This window comes from Enhydra lutris, unplaced genomic scaffold, assembly GCF_002288905.1.
Source record: "Enhydra lutris kenyoni isolate GAN:26980312 unplaced genomic scaffold, ASM228890v2 scaffoldscaffold96, whole genome shotgun sequence".
In the NCBI taxonomy this organism is placed as follows: Eukaryota; Metazoa; Chordata; class Mammalia; order Carnivora; family Mustelidae; genus Enhydra; species Enhydra lutris.
In genome coordinates this window covers 1,063,173-1,079,211 of record NW_019154180.1, presented here as the reverse complement: position 1 = coordinate 1,079,211, position 16,039 = coordinate 1,063,173, and the positions used below count along the sequence as shown (strand labels likewise).

The window sequence follows — 16,039 nt, the reverse complement described above, 5'->3', positions numbered from 1 at the left end:
AGGCTTCTTGACTTTTGGGAAAGGAGAGGGACAGGATAAAGGAGGGAGGGGCAGAGAGAAAACTCCTAGCTCTGTGCTTAACCTACAGCTTGTTCTTGTGGTGGAGGGTGATTTTAGGGGTGGAAGTAAGACCTATGGGCAGGTGAGCAGAGTGTCCACAGCAGCCTCTTCATGAGACTCTGTGAGACTTTGGGCATAAGCAGTGTTTCTTCAGGCACTTCAGAGTAGAGTGTGGGACAAAGTTGTAAAATGTATGGATGGCTTTCTCTTTCCTCCCTTTTCCTTTCAGAAGCCTGTACCCCTTTGAGCCACCTGCAGAATAGTAGTAGGGTTTTCAGGAATATTGGCAAAAATTTTGCACAGGTAGTCAGCCTGAGGTCCAGCAGTCATTCTGATGGGGCTCAAACCACTGTGATTTGGGCATGAAAATTTAAGATGACCTCAGTTTATACTCACAGTCTGGCTAAACCTGGATAGAACAACTACATGTATATAACTCTATGTATATGTATATACACATGTTTAAGTGTACATATTTTCTAAACAAAGTTGATTTCCTACAGTGTATTATTTTGAATTCACTTTTATTTTTACAGAGCACTTTATTTGGGGCATTTCCTTGTCATTAGAGATTCTTTTGAGACTGTGTTCCTGAGGTCAGGGAACCTTGCCCAGTGGCTGGGGTCTTGTCACCCATCTTGCAGCCAGAAAGGAAACCACCTGTCCTCCTGTGTCCCACTACTGTGCCTCCCCTCACAGGTTCTTGAGCTCTGTTTCTTGGTCCCAGCAGCCTCTGGGGTTGTGACATTATTGGAGTCTGGCTTCATGGCTTCCATGGGTGTAAAAAAAAAAATCTGTTTTCAGAAGCCATGGCAGACAAGGCCCAGGAGTCTAAGAACAGGCAGGTCAGATCACCCATTGTCACCACACACACCAAACCTCCACCCCAACCTGACCACAGTTTGCCAAGCCAAGAAACTGGGGGAAGAGTGGTCATTTGACTTGCTGTGGAATATAGCAAGCTCATAGAAAGGCTAGAACATGTACCCAGGTCTTCTGATCCAAGGTCAATGCTTTTCCACCCACCTCCCAACCCTCCCCACAAGGAATCTAGTGGAGGAAGTGAATTTATTAACAAATCACACACCAAAGCCACAAAAACACTTTTATTTAATTGCTACCACAAGTACAGAATCAAATTAAGGCAGTATAATACATTTCCACTTATCCTTACAAGCTTTTATAAACTTAACTTTATGTGTTAGTTTGAATCAATAGTTGAAATTTGTATTAAACAATTTTTTCTTCAATTCTAGACAAAAGTCATTTCCTGGGCTGTCGGGTGTGCTGATACAAGACATGTACAACTTAATGTTGTGGATGACAGAACCTCAGCCAAAGGTAATGGGACTGGCTGGTGTGGCATCTTTTCCTCCTGCCTCCCTCTCCTATTACCTTGAATTCCCTTCTGAATGAAAAAGGAAAATGTAAAAATTGATTATGTAGAAATACCAGGCTGTCTAAAAAAATCTCTGAGGTAAAGAGTAGGATTGAATTATAATATTAAATACATGACTACAATTGATCCTAGTGACTACAAATTTAGATTTTAGGAGAAGAAACTAGTTTATGAATGGATTTGTTTCTCTGGAACTAAATGAAAGAAAATTCTGGCGAATGCTTAAAAAGGTAAGTGACTACAAGGTAAAAACATCTCATCATTTGCATTCATGTTTGACTATAAAAATCAGCACCAATATTTGAATTTTCATAAATTAAAAATAATTCAGTTTGGCCATATCTTCCCTTTTGCCATTTGAACTCATAGGCATAAAAATGCACTTTAATAAGAGCTTATCAAATTGTGTTCTTCAGATATGGGTCATATCTTGTTGCTGAAATTTACAAAAGAAACTGTTTCAAGTACTTGCACTTTATCAAAACTACCTTTCTGACTGCCATTAAAAGTACAATATAGAATCACACACTTTAAAACATAAAGCTTTGCAGTCACATTTACTTACAGAAGCGCTCCTCCCCCAACCCTGGGGGGATGAGAGAAGAAAGCAGGAAAGAGGAGAAGGAAATGAGGGGAAGGGAGAAAGGGGGACACGGGAGTGAGGAAAAATCAAGGTCTAAAATTTCAAGGATCACTATTGGCTCAAGGTCAACTACAGGAAGAAAGGGAGGCTCAGAATAACAGATGTCAAACTTAGGAGAAATATGATCTCTAAAATAGCAAGCGTGCACATGTGCACGCGCATGCACACACACACACACACACTTTTTCAGAGTATGTTACGTGAAAAAGTATGCCTACAAGGTGGATGTAGCTTACACTATGTCTGTGAGTCCATGTCTGTGTGTCTGTGTGTCTGTGTGTAGGTGCCATAAGTTATCTCACTTTGAATTACATATGCTAGATAAACTTGAAAGTGGATCACTACTTGGCCACCCCTAAGAGCAATTTTCACACAGCCATTTCATCAGAATCAACTTCAACATCAATAACCACAATCTTATGGTAATCATTGGTGGTAGTGGTGGTCACAGTGGGGTCAGGAAGGTTGGCGGCAGCGGCGACTGCAAGCTCCAGTAGGCTGGCAGCAGACTCGGGGGAACCACTGGCAGGGCTGCAGACAGGCTCAGGGAGGTCAGTGATGTCACACTCGAAGTGGCCGGTAGCGGTGGTCTCAGGGTGGCAGGAGGCAGTAAGCTCATGGTGGTCAGCAGCGGCAGACTCAGGGTGGCTGGCGATCACTGGTTGGAGTTGGCTGGTGGTAGCAGGCTCAGTATTATCAGCAGTGGTGGGCTCAAGGGGGGTGGTAGCAGGCTTGATGTAGCCAGCTGTGGGTCTAGGGTGGCTGGTGGCAGGGCTGAAGGCAGCCTGGGAGTGGCTGCTGGCAGGAACATGGTGGCCAGTGACAGGTTTAGGGTGGCTGGAGGCAGACTTGAAATGGACAGAGTCAGCCTTGAAATGGACAGAGGCAGGCTTGAAATGGACAGAGTCAGCCTTAAAGTGGACAGAGGCAGGCTTAGGATAGACAGTGGCAGACTTGGGGTGACCAGATGCAGACTTGGAGTGACCAGAAGCCGGCTTAGAGTGACTAAAGACAGATTTATGGTGGCCAGAGACAGACTTGCGGTAGGCAGAGGCAGACCTGGAATGCCCAGAAGCCTGTTTGGGATGGCCAGAGGCACGTTCAGGTTGGCCAGCTGCAGCATCACCGGGTAGTGGAACATTCCGGGCACTCATAGGCATTTCCTCTACAGCAGGACTGGCACAGGCACGATCTTGTTCATGGGCTTGTTCACGGGCTTGGTCTCGGGCGCGGGCACGGGCACGGGCCAGGGCACGGGCCTCCCGAGTCTCACGAATATCAGTGATGAGGCCAGAGAGGAACAGGATAGGGTGCCGCATAGCATGGAAGATGGTCCAGTATTCTCTTCGGAAATTCTCATTGAGGAGCCCGTAGATCACAGCGTTGAGGCAGCTGTTGAAGTAGGCTATGAAGTAGGCTGCAAGGTAAAGCCAGTTGGGGATCTTGCCTGCCATCTCCTTCGGACTGACAGCCACCAAGACAGTGAGCACATTGATAGGACACCAGCACACTGCAAAGAGGAGGAAGATCACAAACATGGTTAGAAAATTGCGAACCTCAGCAAGCTGGTTGTCAGGATTCTGCCCAGCCGGGTTACGGGCTGCCAGCACTTTGGTCCAGATCCTCACGTAGCAGAAACCCACGATGAGCAGAGGGAGGACGAAGTGGATGCAGACGATGGTCACAGCAAAGACAGGGTTGTTCAGATAGTTGAAGATGCAGGTGTAGGTGCGAGGATCATACTCAATGGTGCCGATATACATGTTGGGCAGGACAGCCAGGACGGTCATGATCCAGGTGATGACCAGGAAGATGCAGGTATTGCGCACACTGAAGATCCGCTCGTACTGGAGGCTGTGACAGATGTAGCAGTAACGGTTGATGGCAATGGCCACGATGTTGAAGATAGAACCGACCACGCTCAGCCCTGTGATGAATCCAACCATCTGGCATTGCAACTGGCTCAGATCCCAGCCCCCAATGGCCATGGCATGCAGCATCAGAGGGTAGGGGTAGATGGCTACCAACAAGTCGGCCACAGAGAGGCTAACGACGAAGATGTTGCCTGAAAAATATACACGGGAAGAAAGGGGAGAAAAACAGAGAAAAATAAATGGTTAAGTATGGAAATCTATAAATTGAAACTGAGGAAAAGACCAGCTGAAGTGGTGACAATTTAGAATTCTAGAATTATTTTAGGGAAATATTCTTGTGTTTTTATTTTCATATGCAAGCATTATTCTGATGCACAACTAGGTTTGGGGGACCTGTCTTTTGTGCAACTTTTTCCTTTCAAACAATGTCATGTCTGCTTTGAGAAAAAAGCGATCTTCTGTCAGAAAGCAGTAAGCACCTAAGCCCTTTGCGGAGCCCTTCATACTCACGCAGAAACAGGCTGCCACCATTTTGAGCAAAAACAAAATGCAAACTTTTTTCCCTACAGGGGTCTAGGGAGAGAAGGGGGAGGGGCGTACAGGCGATCTCTATAAAGCTGTGGGTCGGAAGTAGGCTAGAGGTGTGGGGGGAAGGGAAGAGACTGAAGGAATGTCAGGGAGCCTAACCACCAATGCCTCCACACACACCCCGAAAAAAACAAATAAGCCTTCTGCCTCCTCTAGGCCAGCATTGCGTTTACAACGCTAACACGTCTAAGAGAACAGTCTGAGAAAGGGCACTAGAGGCCCTCGTCTTCTTAAGAAAACGGCATCAGACAATAATCTATGAAAAAGCCCAGTAAGTACTTACCATTTCCGAGGTAGGCTAAGAGTGAAAACTGAGGGGAAGGGGGGGTGGGGAGACCCTGGAAAATTTAGTATGAAACCAAAAACAGTGCGTAGGGCGAAAAACAATCAGGAAAATCCTTGCAAGGATTAGCAGAGGTGCAGGCTTCCAGCGCGTCCAGCGCAAAATCGCGCACCCGCATGTTCAGCTCCCTGTGAAGGAGCTCCTGGCCCGGCGCTGAACTTTACTGGAGCCTGCGGCTAAACAGGAAAGTAAAGGCGGGGGTGAGGGGGGGCCTCGGCCGCCACTCCCGTTTTGTAGGGCAGTGGTAGGAACGTTTTTGCAAAACCTTTCCAAAAAAAGGAGGAAGAGGCCAAATGCAGGCACAGAACCCTCTTTTTTTTTTTTTTTTTTTTTTTTTTTTCGGAAACGCCTCGATGCTAATTAGCATTGATTTGGCAAAATATTGCGCTTTCTCTTGAACTAGGAGAAAATGAGCACTTTTTAAAACGGCAAAGGAATGGTTCCCTCTGCCATCCTGCCAACGCTGCCAAGGCCGCGGCCGTAGCGCTTTCTACGAGGAGGTTCTTTCTAGGGTTTTCTCTCAAAGAAATGAATTGAGAGAAGAAAAGTGGAAAAGACAGAGGAAAAAGCCTTAAAAACAAAACCACAACAACCATAAAAACCTTTATTTGAATTATAGAAGAAAAGAAAGGAGAAGGAAAAAAGGAAAAGGAAGAAGAAAACTAAAGAAAGAAAATGGGCTTCGCAGGTGGTCCCTGGGGCTCCGTGGTTCCTTGGGGACCGCACTGCTGGAGCGAAGGTGAGGTCCAAGTGTGCGGCCCCACGTCTCCAGGGGACCAAAAAGAAATCAGACACGCCCACCAGAGTTTAAAAGAAAACTTTTCATGACTGTGCGCCCGTCAGTGCATTTTGAAACTTTTATGGTAGTTGAGATTCCTCATCCCCAAAAAGTAATCCCCCAGAGATTGGCTGACTCCTCTCCCCAGAGCCCCGCCCGCCGCGTCCTGCGGGTACACGACCGTCTCCCCCCGCCTCCTCTCCCCACTCTACCCCCAACCCAGCCCCAGCCGACTGAGACCCCAGCAGCAGAGATCCCGGGCGCCGCCCCCTCCCTCCTGGGACCCTAGCGCGGAATTCTGGCCCCTCTTCCCCTCCCCTCCCCTTCTCGGCCCTCTCCCGGCCAACGTGCAAAAGGGACTTACCGCTTTGCAGGGTCCGCCACCCCCACCCCCGGCACAGGTCCCCGAGCCCAGCCGCCTCCCGCGCCTGCCCCAGCCCGGATCGCAGCTGGCCCCTCCCCTCCACACCGGCTGATAGCGAGGGGATTCTCGCTCGCCTCGCTCCCGGTCCCAGCTCCTCAGCCCGTCCCAGCTCCCCGCACTTTGCAGTCTCTCCGCGTCTCCCGCCACCCACTCTGAGCTCTTCCGCGACCCACCCGCCATCCTCGCCCTGTTCTGCCGTCTTCTACCCCCATCCCCGCCGGACGCCAAGCTCCGGGGTCTCGTCCACCCCGCCCTGGGACCCCCAATACCCGGCTTACGGATTTAGCGATCTCCGCCGCCGCTGCCGTCGCTGCCACCGCCTGCTGCGCCCAGACCGCGGCTCTGCTCTCTCCGCCTTGCGCCCTGGGACGGGCGGACGGAGCTCGGCTCCGGGGGACTCAGACCACCACCCTGCTCCACACTCAGACGCTAGGGTCTATGCTCCGCTGCCTGGGAGCCGCCCTGGAGCCGCCCGGGAGCCCCAGGGCCGCAGCAGCGGGGGCTCAGCTGGCTTTAGGGCGCGGCCGCTGCGCTGCGCTCCTGTAAGCGCCACCGCAGCCGCGGCACCCGCCGCGAACTTAACTTTCCGGAGCGGGTCGCAACCCCGCGGCTCCCTTCGACCCGCACCGCCTGGGCGCGGTCACCTCTGCGGCGTTCATCTAGGCGTACTGTCCCCAGACGGTGGCCGCACTCTCGGCTCAGGTGCCGGCTCCCTCCGCATCAGGTCTCGGATGGGGCAGGACTCGGCGGTCTGCCCCGCTCCGCGGGAACCCGGGCTTTGCACTTGGACGCCAAAAGCTAATTTCCTGAGCTCCCTCAGCCTTGAGAAGCTCTAAATTAAGGGGGCCTCCGCATAACATCACCGCACAGGTTCGCAAGGAATTTGGGGGTAGGGAAGTTCACTGTGAGGGCACTGTCCAAGGGTTCCCTATTTCAGGAGCCAGAACTCATGCCCTAGGGGTGGCAAGTGGCTGAATGCTGGGTAGGAAGAAGGAAAGGCGGCTTACCAGAATTTCGAAGCTTCTTGTTCTTTGTCACAGCTAGGATGACCATGGAGTTGCCGATCAGGTCTACGACGATGGTGATAACCATTGCGCAGAACATAAAGATGATTAGAGCTGGTGGATAGTCTGGCTGCGGCAGCTTACAGCCAATGCAGCCATATGGGGTGGGAACTGCCCGGGTAGGCCCCATGTTGCTGCTGGAGACCGTTAGGATCTCCCAGCCGGTCTCCCAGCAGGAACACCTGCTCTGTCACCCGGAGCCTGGAGCTTCTGGAAAGCTGCTTCCCCTCCGAGAACCAGAGAGCGAATGACAGCATCCCGCCCCTCTCCGATGAGCTTTTAAAGCCTCAAGAGGCGGCTAGCCCCACCCCAAATCCCTCCCCCCCGACCAATCAGAGCTCCCTGAACACCCCTCTTTGGTCTCCAACTCTTTTTGGACAAATCCACATCGAGGTGTCGTCTTGCTTCCGAATGCCTTGTTTGTGCTTCCCCTCCAGCCACCCCTCCCCATCCCCTAGGTACCTTGCGTCGTGACAAGCTCAGAATCCACCTCCCCGCCCCCGGCCACTGCGCATCTGTTTCTAGCAAGTTCTTCTCCCTCCCTTTCCAATGCAAACAACCAGCAAAGCGATGTAAAACGCAGGGTAGGGGCAGGGGGTCCCTCTTGGGGTCCAGTTACAACCCACGCCAGTCTGTAGCCCCCAACAGAGTGTGAGGGGGAGCCAGTGGCCCTTGAACCTTAGATATGCTCCCCTACGGTCCCCCTGAAAGGTTTATTCCACTCCAGGTCTTGCCCCTTCAGAACCTTCTGCATCTCGTGAGGGACCAGAGGACAGCTTCCCAGAGCTTCCATCCTCAGTCTGGGTGACCAGTCTCTAGGAAACTTGTCTCTCCTCCACTGCCTGCCAGGAGCCCGTTGGCTCTCTTAGCGGCAGCAACGAGTGACGGTTCAGTCGATCCCGGACTTACGCTCTACCGAGGGAGATGTCCCCTGCACCTGACTCTGGGAGCTGGGAGTGAGTCTGCAATGTGGGTGCGAGGGGAGATAGCTGGTGGCTATTTGTCCCAATCTTTGGGGCAATCGAGAGCCGGAGCTGATCCCCTTCCCCGCTGCCGAGCACCCTGGCTTCAGGAGCTCAGATTTTGGTTTGGGGAAAAGTAAAGGGGGGCAAGAGAGCCCTTTTCTTGGGCCGCCGCTCCTCTAAGAAACCCTGGGCGACGGTTTCGGCTCTTGTCCCCTCTGGAGTTGCTCCGCACACTCTACTGGGTAGAACTGGGTTGTCGAGCAGCCCCGGGGAGCTGCGTTGCAGCAGCGGAACCGGCGCGGAGATGCTGGGCACCACGGCCAAGAAGACAGCGGGAGACCAGCGCCTCCGTTCCCGTCCCAGGCGTACAACTCATCTCCGTCTACCCCCTGTCAGGGGTCCCATTTCCACCTCATTCGGTCGGTCCGCCCCTAACCCCGTAAATCTCCCTCCCGAGGCGTCACGGTTCCCTGTGGTGCGCCCAGGTTCGTGAAGCGCGCGGGCCACGGGAAATCCGAAAGGCGGGAGCTGAACTAAAAGGGCAAGATTCTGTCCTCGCTCTCTCCACAACCTTGGTCGTGGGAATGGATTCTACCCGGTACTCAAAGTTACGCTCTTGTTGAGAATATCAGCAAACACTTTGAAACTTGTCCCAAACTAGCCTTCTTGTTGCGGGTGGGGGGGGTGCACTGTCTGGGAGCGCCACCGTCTGGATACAGCAGCCCTCCTGCCCCGCGGGGAGAGGGTCGGACACAGGGGGTGGGGACTGGGGGTGCATTCTGTGAGGAACCTCAACATTTAGAGACCTTTAACGGAAAGAAATACATGGCTGAAAGCGAGATTGCAAGCACTTTCTCTAGCTGGAAAACTCAAAGTAGGAATGAATCCCCTTGTTAGAAGATGCATCCCACTCCCCTCCCCGTGCTCGCTACTGAGAAGGCAATCCGCACGAATAACAATCTCCCGCCTGGAGCCTTTTCACATTCATTATCTCACTGCTCCCCGCAGGCTGGAACCCGGGCTGCGCGCTCGCTCTCCCGGCTGGACCTAGCCAGGATTTCCCCCTAAAGACAGCCCGAGAGCCGGCTCTGCTCTCCTCCCCAGACGAAAGCGAGCCCTGAAAAGAGGCTAGCGGCCGAGAAAGCGATTCACATCGTGGAAGAGTTTGTCCACATCGTGCAGCTAACGCTGCTTCCTTGACGGTTTGGATCCTTTTACTTATGGCAGGGAGCCGTTTTTAATTCACGTAAACAAAAATTTGAATGAATTTAAATGAACATGCATCTAGCGACTGAAGACACTGGCGTCTCCCCCGCACCCAGACTCCCGCACCAATCCTGAAAGAGAGTCAGCAAACTGATTTCAGGCATTGTTACATTCTAGTGCACTGTACTTCTGAGATGAGGTGGCCCCAGAGCTGATGGAGGCCCCGGGTAATGAGAATTCCCAGCGGCTGTGGCCTGGGCTAGCCTGGGACTGAGGAGTGAGCAGGAGAGAGGGTGAGCTGATGCCTGGTCCCCAGCCCCTGCCCCAGTTTGGACACTGCTTGACCATGACCTCCTAGGACTTGGATTTTTCTGTACTGGACAAGTGAAAGAGGTACCTATTTTAATAATGGAAGGTGTTCTGCATCTGGTTAAATTAATCTTGTTATTTTTTATGAACTGTCTTTAATAAAGATTCTGAACATTTCCCAGTCCTAAGAAAAACAGATGGCTATATCGAATCTGTTATGTGGACACATATGAGGGAGAAAACCAGTCAGAGTTTGCAAGGGTAGGACAACTCATGGACCCTAAGTAGTTAAGGAGGAAGGTTTCGATTGGGTTGCAGGGTGTATGGTTTATTTAAGCTTCCAAAGGATTTTTAAGTGTTTTTCTAAAAGGCCTGCTAGGAAGCTCTAATAACGGTGTGGGGAAAACGCTTTACTTGGGACTTGAGAGCTGTAAGATATCAAAACAGAGGACACCTAGGACATTCCCTTGTGGTCCTGGGAAAACCTTGGAAACCCATACAGAGATTGGGAAGGAGAATAAAGCAATGAATTGTGGGCAGGGAATTGTGTAGAGAGCTTACTCTCCTGGAGCTTGGCGAGGCCCCGGCAGGATCCCTTCCCCCAGGTCATTTATTATGAAATGAGGGAGTCCACTTGGCCTCCCAGAGGACCCCCAGCACTGAAAGCTTGCCACATCCCAAGCAGAAGCGATGCCAAGGGGCATTCTGTGTAGAAGGTAGATAGTAAAAGCTTTTTCCCCTCTTCTTGCTGATATGCAAAACTTTCTTCCATCTCAGCCTCCACATTTCTCATGTTTTGAAGATTGGGGCAAGCCTGGCAATGAGGGTGGCTGCTGGTAACTTGGTTTTCTCTCTCTCTTTTTTTTAAAGATTTTATTTATTTCTTTTACACAGAGAGACACAGCAAGAAGGAACACAAGCAGAGAGAGAGGAAGAAACAGGCTTCCCACCGAGCAGAGAGCCTGATGCGGTGCTGGATCCCAGGACTCTGGGATCATGGCCTGAGCTGAAGGCAGACGCTTAATGACTGAGTCACCCAGGCCCCCCCCCCCGCCTTTTTTTTTGGTTCTCTTTTTCAAAGATGAGAGAGACAGAAAGTAAGCAGTTTCTGCTGAGAAATGGGCAAATTTTCTATAAAGACTCCAATACCTTGCCTATAATTAATGCATTGTGATTTTAAGTAAGCATTTTATGGTTTTCAACATCCCATCAGGGATATATTTTCTCACAACGATGTCACTTAAGAGATGGGGAAACAGGCTCGGAGAGGTGAAAGGACTTGGCTGAGGTCATGCTAAGGCTGGTGGAGGAGCCCAATATCCTCTCAGCCCTGGCTGGGCCTTTCTCCCATAGCCCAGCTTCATAAGATAGTGTTTTGCTCTGGTCCTTGATAAGGTGGATTCTGTGTTCTCTTTTGTTGTTTTTTTTTGTTGTTGTTGCTCTGTTTTCTCATTTGATTGTTTTTATTGAGCTATAGTCACATACCATAGTTCCCCTATTAAAGTGCACAATTCAGTGGTTTCCTGTACATTCACAAAGTCCTGAAACCATCACCACTATCTAATTTCAGAATATTTCCATCAACCCAAAAGAAACCCTGTACCCATTAGCAGCCACTCCCCTTTCTCTCCAACCCCCCAGCTTCTGGAAATCACTAATCTGATTTGTATCTCTATGGATTTGTCCATTCTGAACATTCCACATAAGTGGACTCACAATATGTGGCCTTTTGTGTCTGGCTTCTTTCCCTTAGCATGTCTTCAAGGTTTACCCATGCTGTAGTGTGTATTAGTGCCTGGTTTCCTTTTATGGCCATATAGTATTCCACCATTTGGATAAACCACATTTTGTTTATCCATTTATCCATCAATAGATCTTTCCACTTTGGGGCTATTATGAGTAATGCTACTGTGAGCATTTTGGGTTGTCTCTCAGCCCCAAGCAGCCCCTGGCCCAAGAGAGCCAAACAGAGGGCTTCTTAGTGCCAGCTCACGTCTCCTCCACCCTCAGGGAGGGCTGGATGGCTGAGGGATTTCTTAAGCACTTCAGACTTCTTTGGTCAGTGCTCCTCTGGATGGATACTGCATTTGGCTCAGTTCTTGAAAATAAAAACAACCTTGAACTCACAACTGATGAATCACTGAGCTCTACCTCTAAAACTAATATGTTAATTAATGGCATATGCTATATGTTATATTATATGTTACTATACTATACTATACTATATGTTATTATACTATATGTTAATTAACTGAATTTAACTTAAGTTAAATTAAATTAAAAAACAAACTTGAGCCCAGGTAGTCATAGTGCCTTATCAGAGGGTTGATGGGAGAGTTAAATGTGATGATACATGCAAACACTTAGAACACTATTCAGAACAGAGTAAACACTCAACAACCACTCACTATTATTATTATTATTACTCTTATGCTGAAAGTGTCTAATACTCTGTCTAAACTCTCTTGTGTTACACTTCCATAGAGACTCTGCCCCCAGCTGCCTCATGCTCCAAGGCCTCTTGCCTCTAGCTTTCATTCCTGTCAGAAGCCATCCAAGGGGCACTCCTCAGCATCCCAGGCACGTCGACATGTGACAGTGTGCCAGATGGAAAGGAACATAGTGACTTACCTTTTCACCGGCCCCCAACATGCTTCACTGACACTGTCTGTATAGTACCCACAAGAAGGAACACTCAGATTTCTTGACATCAGTCAGAATGGAACCATGGAGGATGGCTGGTCTAAGACAGCTCAGAAGTCTGCATGTGGCTGGGGAAGCTGGCTTTCTTAGCACAACATGGTGCCAGCCCAGGCTTAGGGAGGTCTGGTTCCAGGTTGGGGGAGGGGCAGGACTTCAGGGGCAAGGCTATGACCTCAGAAGAGCTGAGCAAGGATTTAGGCAGCAATCAAGTCACTGGGACTGGGAGCATCGACCAAGGGGATTGTTTTCCTAAACAGACTGTGTCTGGTCACATTTGCTTTCCCGACGTGGAGACACTGTTCACATGTGTTAAATGAACAAAGAGAATGATTGTCCTCTCCAAATCTCTTGGGCATAATTCATCATGGCTGGAACTACTTTATCTTTTCCCGGTGCTTGAGTCATTAGGGAGAATAGGACACATCCATTTCCTTTAGTGCAATCAGGGGCTCACCAAAATAATTAGCAGCCAGCATTTCCAGGATCTTAATGCCTGATAAAGACTATAGGTTAGACGGTTCAAATCAAAGGATTACCAGGGAGAGAAGATGCACATTAATTACTGGTAGTAACACTTAGACTCCCTTCCCCTTGTACAATTTACCTGCTAATTAGAGCTTAATGAACAATATCCATTTTCCTAGCTTCTTGTTCCAGCCAAGCATGATCACCCATGCATTTAAAAACTGTCCCTCTTATTAATCATCATCATGACTTCTGGTGCCACAAACCCCCTGCCCTGGGTGCCCTGCTTCAGCCCACTCTATAGTAAGACATAGGACACAAGGACCCAAACGGGTCCTCTTTGTCCCCAGGGGTCCACTCAACCCCTAACAATGGCTAACACCTATGTATGCTTCCTAAAGGCCAGTCATTGCTCTTGGGACTTTGTCCATATATTCTCATTTAATCCTGACAATAGCCCTATGGCATAGGCATATTCCTGTTTCACCAATAGAGAAACTAAGGCCCAGAGAAGCTATGTCACTTGCCCCAGATTGCACAGATAATGAATGGTAAAGACAGAAGTCTAGATTGGGCAGTCTGGCTCTAGAGTTTGTCCCTTAACCATCATGCCTGATTATTTGCGCACATTGGTCCTGGCTCAACGGCACTGGCTCTCAATTTTAGTGCGCGTTAGAGCCACCAGGACTGCTTAGAGAAAACGCAGCTTTCTAGACTTGACCCTAGAGATTCCGATTCAGTAAATCTAGCGTGGGGCCTTGGGACCTGCATTCCCAGGAGATTCTGATGCAAGTGGTCCAGGGATCCCTCTTAGGGAATCCCAACTTCTAACCTGATCCTGCAACTAGTCACTGGCAATTTAAGGAATTCTAGACATGGCAGTCAGTGACTCAGTGCCCAGTCTGCTCCTGAGGGTGCGGTCCTCCTGCGAATTTATATACTTCTTCTAGTTTATCAAAGGTGCTTTGGTCCTCAGACTCAATCCCACCATCTACTTCAGTTGTAGTGTTGGGGTTCTTGGCCCAATGCCTGAGAGCAACATGCCCAGCTCCCTGAAAACAGGACTCAACTGTTTTGCTCTCCCAGGGACCAGAGGCCTGACCATACCCCTGTCCTCACTTGATGGCCTACCTGAGTAGGGTTGCATGTTTTAGCAAATGAAAATGTGGGATGCCCGGCTAAAATTGAATTTCAAATAAATATGAGTAGAATATGAGCATAAGTGTGTTCCATGCAATATTTGGACATACTTATACTACAAATTATCCACCATTTATTGGAAATTTAAATTTAACTGGCTCCTTTGTATTTTACCTGGGAACCCTATGACTGAGGGATGCAGCGTCTGCTTGATCCTAAAATGAGTCAAATATAAGGACTTGGCATTGGTTGGTAAAGGGTCTGCCTTCCCCAGCAAGGGAACAGAGACAATTGATTCAAGGCTAGAGGAACCCAGTCTCTCTATGGCTGGCACCTTGCCATCTTGCCCCTGCTACATACTGGCCTGCTATTTCCTACTTGCTTAATCCAGCATCCTCTATTTACTCAGGAGGTTCATAGCCCATCCTTAAAGAAATACTTGCCTCCCCTTCGCCTGAGATACACAGCACTGTAGAGTTGCCCTTGTGAGTAGCAATCTGACAGCAGCCCCTGTAATTGGAGACATTTGCACTTGTGTTTTGACTTGGGCTCAGATTTGAAACCACTGTGTTTTCTTTCAGTAACATCTTAAAGGTTATGACAAGTCTCTCTGAGAACATCACTTTCAGCTGCCCCACAAGACTTAGCTTTTGGAAGTCCTTTCCAGCAGTTCCCCAAAGGAATTTTGTATAACCCATGTAACCTATATTCTAAGTCGGATCATCTGGAAGGGACCTGCATCTAGCTATATTTACCTGACAATATAATCAGCAAAAGTCAGAAAAGATGTTACTTTATATTAATAGCTTTGTCCTCTTAACCAGGTTGTCAGGTCAGGACTGTCTAATATCACTTCTTAGCAGAGGGTGGTCCGTGAGTGAAAGGCGGGGAATTGTGGCCTATGTGCAGGCACCACCTCCTCAAGCTAGGAGAAAAGCTAGCCCCAGTCAGAAAGACTACAGGACCTCACAGGTGCTTCTCTTCTGGCTTTTCTTTGCTGAGGCCAGTGGCATGGGATTGCTGAACCTAAAGACCCAGCGAATTAGATTGAACAGATTACTGTATTCCAGAGACACTGGGCCCCACTGAGCTCCCATTTGGAACAGACACCATAAGCATTTTCTGGGATTCCCCTTTTTGCCTGGCCTGCAAGTCTCTGATCTAAAAGACACCTGATGGAGTGTGTATCAAAAAGAAGCCCCCCTCACCACCCCCACTACCCGCACCCCCCACCCCCACATCTTCAGAATGTTTACCAACAATTAGCTAGAAGTTCTGGCACTTCTGTTCTCTCTTAAACAGGAATTACCTTTGATTTTGTATCTTGCAACTTTGTTGAATTTGCTTATTAATTCTAATTGTTTTGTCGTGGAATATTGAGGGTTTTCTACTTATAAGATCATGTCATCTACAAACAAAGATAATTTTGCTTCTTTCTTTCTAGTTTGGGTGTCTTTTCTTGTCTGATTGCCCTAACTAGGACTTCTAGTACTATGTTGAATAGAAGTGCTGAAGGTGAGCATTCTTGCCTTGTTCTTGGTCTTACAGAAAAAGCTCTCAGTCTTTCACCATTCAGTACGATGTTAGCTGTGGACTTTCCCATATGGCCTTTTGTATGTTGAAGTAGTTTGCTTTCTTTTCCTACTTTACTGAGTGTTGTTATCATTAAACAGTCCTGAGTTTTTGTCAAATGCTTTTTCTGCATCAATTGAAAGAACCATGTCATTTTTCCCCTTCGTCCTGTTACTATGGTGCATCACATTGATTGATTTGTGTATGTTGAACCGTCCTTGCATCCCAAGAATAAGTCCTTTTTGGTCATGGTGTAAAATCATTTTAATGTGCTGTGGGATTTGGTTTGCTAGTATTTTGTTTAGCATTTTTACATCAATGTTCATAAGGGATATTGGTTTGTAGTTTTTTAAATATTGTCTTTGGTTTGGGTATCAGGTTAATGTTGACCTCACAGAATGAGTTTCTAAGTGTCCTCTCCTCTTAACTTCTGGGAGACTTTGAGAGTATTGGTGTTCATTCTTCCTTTAATGTTTAGTTGAATTCACCAGGTTAAGCAAATAGGG

General features: G+C 48.7%; 1 protein-coding gene across 2 annotated transcripts; it reads right to left on the bottom strand.

Annotated features, from left to right (window-relative positions):
* Positions 1 to 2,111: 2,111 nt before the first annotated feature.
* LOC111139173 (G protein-coupled receptor 50) lies at positions 2,112 to 7,303 on the bottom strand. Of its 2 annotated transcripts, XM_022491353.1 has the most exons (3): positions 7,117 to 7,303; positions 3,014 to 4,167; positions 2,112 to 2,971 (listed from the first exon to the last, which is right to left on the bottom strand). In XM_022491353.1, exons 1-3 carry the CDS (start codon positions 7,301 to 7,303, stop codon positions 2,471 to 2,473), a joined length of 1,842 nt encoding a protein of 613 aa, XP_022347061.1. In that variant the 3' UTR covers positions 2,112 to 2,470. The 2 variants fall into 2 exon arrangements, with proteins under 2 accessions (XP_022347061.1, XP_022347060.1); XM_022491352.1 differs by having other exon boundaries at positions 2,112 to 4,167.
* Between the last annotated feature and the right edge of the window lie 8,736 nt (positions 7,304 to 16,039).

Excerpts from the sequence above, each read along its gene's own strand:
- LOC111139173 (XM_022491352.1), bottom strand. The coding sequence starts at position 7,303 with ATGGGGCCTACCCGGGCAGTTCCCACCCCATATGGCTGCATTGGCTGT. Across the intron at positions 4,168-7,116 it reads CAAGAAGCTTCGAAATTCTG|GCAACATCTTCGTCGTTAGC; the intron begins GTAAGCCGCCTT and ends TATATTTTTCAG.